This window comes from Rutidosis leptorrhynchoides, chromosome 6 (genome assembly GCF_046630445.1).
Source record: "Rutidosis leptorrhynchoides isolate AG116_Rl617_1_P2 chromosome 6, CSIRO_AGI_Rlap_v1, whole genome shotgun sequence".
NCBI lineage: Eukaryota > Viridiplantae > Streptophyta > Magnoliopsida > Asterales > Asteraceae > Rutidosis > Rutidosis leptorrhynchoides.
The window spans coordinates 49,513,600-49,516,635 of record NC_092338.1 but is presented as its reverse complement, the minus strand read 5'-3'; the positions used below and the strand labels follow the sequence as shown (position 1 = coordinate 49,516,635).

General features: G+C 32.2%; 1 protein-coding gene across 1 annotated transcript; it reads left to right on the top strand.

The window, feature by feature from the left end:
- The first annotated feature begins 275 nt into the window (after window positions 1–275).
- On the top strand, window positions 276–2,761 carry LOC139853627 (uncharacterized). Its single transcript, XM_071843006.1, has 2 exons — window positions 276–334; window positions 2,212–2,761. Exons 1-2 carry the CDS (start codon window positions 276–278, stop codon window positions 2,759–2,761), a joined length of 609 nt encoding a protein of 202 aa, XP_071699107.1.
- Window positions 2,762–3,036: the final 275 nt, after the last annotated feature.

Genomic DNA, 3,036 nt, shown 5'->3' with positions numbered 1-3,036 from the left:
TATTAACAATAAATCGGCTTTGGTATATTAATAATCACAAAAAACTTAAAAAACCCTAGTTGCAAATCAATGGATTTCCTGGCAAATATCACACCACAGCATCGTCCCATTTTTTCTAACATCGATTTTTTAAAATCGAAAGAATTGCTTACCTTTTGACGATGTTTTTGTGATAGCAGTGTCGTCTATAGCAGAAACAACAACTAAAGAACCCAAAAATCAGATGAAGAAGGGTCTAGGGTTTTTTGTTTTGGGACCGGTATTTATTAAAAAAAATGAAGAAAGAAAGGTTGAGGAAGATATCAGACAGAGGAGACAAAAGAAGGCGTGGAGGGTATGGGAGGAGATGTGTTTGAGTAAAGGAGTGGTAAAGATAAAAGAAAAAAATTTGTGTGGCTGAGAACCAAGGAAAAGGTGAGCAGTAATTGTTGTGAGGAGAGGGGAAGACGTTAGGGGTGTTCATCGGTTTGGTTCAGTTTGTTCGGTTTATTCGGTTCGGTGTATTCGGTTTTGAATTTTTTTTGGGCAAAACCGAAAACCGAATTCAAAGTTAAAACCGAACCGAACCGAAAACCGAATTCAAATTCGGATTCGGTTCGGTTAAAACCGAACATTATGAAAAAACTGAGAACGATGGTAGTTTAATTGTGGCGTTACTGATGTCTTAGTTATTTATATCCTAAAACATTGACGTACTATTAAATTATAAAGAATTCGATGATTTATTAATATTTACAGCTTAATTATGACGTTTACCGCTTCTGTAATTAAGAAGAAGAACATAATAATTTGAGTAACATAATTATATTGTGAGTTACCAAATCGTCATATGGGTGAGAATATATTTTATTGATTGGATCACAAATTATAATGACATTAAAATATAAATATACAAATTAAATATATAAAAACATTGAATTCGGTTTTGAATTCGGTTTTTGGTTAAACCGAATTCAGAATTTTCAAAACCAAAAACCGAACCGAAAACCGAATTCAAATTCGGTTTCGGTTTGACTCGATCTGAAAACCGTATTTCAAATTCGGTTTGATTTTTTTCCGGTTTGGTTTTCGGGTTCCACGGTTTCAAACCAAATACTGACCACCTCTAGGAGACGTGGCCCAATAGAAAAGCAGCAATTTCACTTGTTCTTAGAAGATGTATAATATTGTAAATTAGAATTTTGTTAAATATTTTATGAACTTTTCTAGGGTTGTTTTTAAAAAAATTCTGCATGCATAAATCGTTTATACATCATAAATAATCACTCATTTTTTGATAATAATGTCAACCACTATATGCATAAAATTAATTCTTAATGACAGTTTTAAGGGCTGTCACAATAAAAATTGCATATTTTATTAACAAATTTGTACTTTTATTTCATTAAGCAAGTAATTTGTATAGCGAATCATGTATTGTCGCATACAATTTCCCGCAATAATGTGCGATTATACCTACTACTGAACCACAATTTATGCTATCTAAGTGAAATTATTTCAGCCCCCATTTCCCCACTCGTTTACTCAAACATTGATAGGGGGTTGTCATTTAGTCTAAGTTTTATGTCGTGTTACACATTTTAATACCGTAATAATTATTTGCGAAGAAGTTGAAAACCCTAAGTTATTTTTTTAGTTTACTTTCATTCTTTTAAAATCAATCAAATAAAATAAATGCACCGATGCAGGGGTTTGTTTGTGGAAGTTCAATTCTTGGGGTTAACTATACTTTTTAATTGGTTAAAGAACATATGTTACTATGGGCGGATCCAGTAAGGGGCAATTGGGGTCACCCGCCTCCGGTGAGCGGAATTTTTTTTTTGATTTTTTTATATATTTTTATTAAAAGCGGTGCTAGCATATAAGGACATATAAGAAATATAAGAAGATAAACACAATAAATGGTATAGTTTAGTTGGTTAGTAGTTCTTTTAACACCAACGTTACATGTTCGAAACCTGCTTGGTTATTTTTTTAGTCCTAAGATATTATTAATGCCATGGATCTAGTGTCAGCAACAAAGGAAAACCTTAACGAATTAAGAAATAATGGATGAGATTCTTTACTTGCACGGGTAAAATTATTCTGTGAGAAACACGAAGTCGATATTCCCGATTTGAATGCTTTATATAGGTCTAGTCGATATCGGCCTTGTCGATAAGATAATCATGTTGCTTTTGAACATTATTATCGGGTTGATGTCTTTATTAGTACGCTTGATAAACAATTGTTAGAATTAGACAATAGATTTAATGACCAAGCTATGGAGTTATTAACTTTTAGTTCTACTTTAGTTCCAAAAAAAAAAATTAATAATAATTCTAAAGGGTTGAATGTTGATCATCTTTGCTCTCTTGTTGAGAAATATTATCCTGCTGATTTTACAGAGCAAGAGAGGACTAGATTGAAGTTAGAGTTAGAGCTATTCAATATTGAGATGTCAAAGAACCCGAAGCTAAGTGGTGCATCGACTCTTGTAGAATTATGTAGGGTTCTTGTGGAAACTAAGAAGTGTGAGAACTATAGTTTGCTTGATAGGTCGATTCGACTAATCTTAACACTTTACGTTTCAACTGCTACAACTGAGAGAGCATTTTCCGGAATGAAAATTTGCAAGACTCGACTTCGCAACAAGATGTCAGACGAGTTTCTAGTGGATAGTTTGGTGGTTTACATTGAACGAGAAATTGCCGAAAAGTTTAACTCAGAATCCGTTAATGATGATTTTAAAATGCTTAAAGGCCGTCGAGCCAACTTGTAATTATTTTCATCTTATGAATACAATGTGTATTTTGTAATAATTTTCATCTTATGAATACGATGCTTATTTTGTATGTTTAACGTTTGCTGGTCCTCCTAATCAAAATCTTCACGTTCCGCCACTGCTCCTATCTTTCAACTTCAAATATTTATATATTCTTTTCTTTCACAAAACCTACTTTTTTTTTTTTTTTTTAATTTTCTCATTCACCTTTTCGGTTTTTATTTCTTTGTTTTAATCTTTCATGTTGACATGTTGATTATTACAATTATTTT

Coding starts and splice junctions, on each gene's coding strand:
- LOC139853627 (XM_071843006.1), top strand. CDS start 276: ATGAAGAAAGAAAGGTTGAGGAAGATATCAGACAGAGGAGACAAAAGA. Junction 335..2,211: donor GACAAAAGAAGGCGTGGAGG/GTATGGGAGGAG, acceptor TGTCTTTATTAG/TACGCTTGATAAACAATTGT.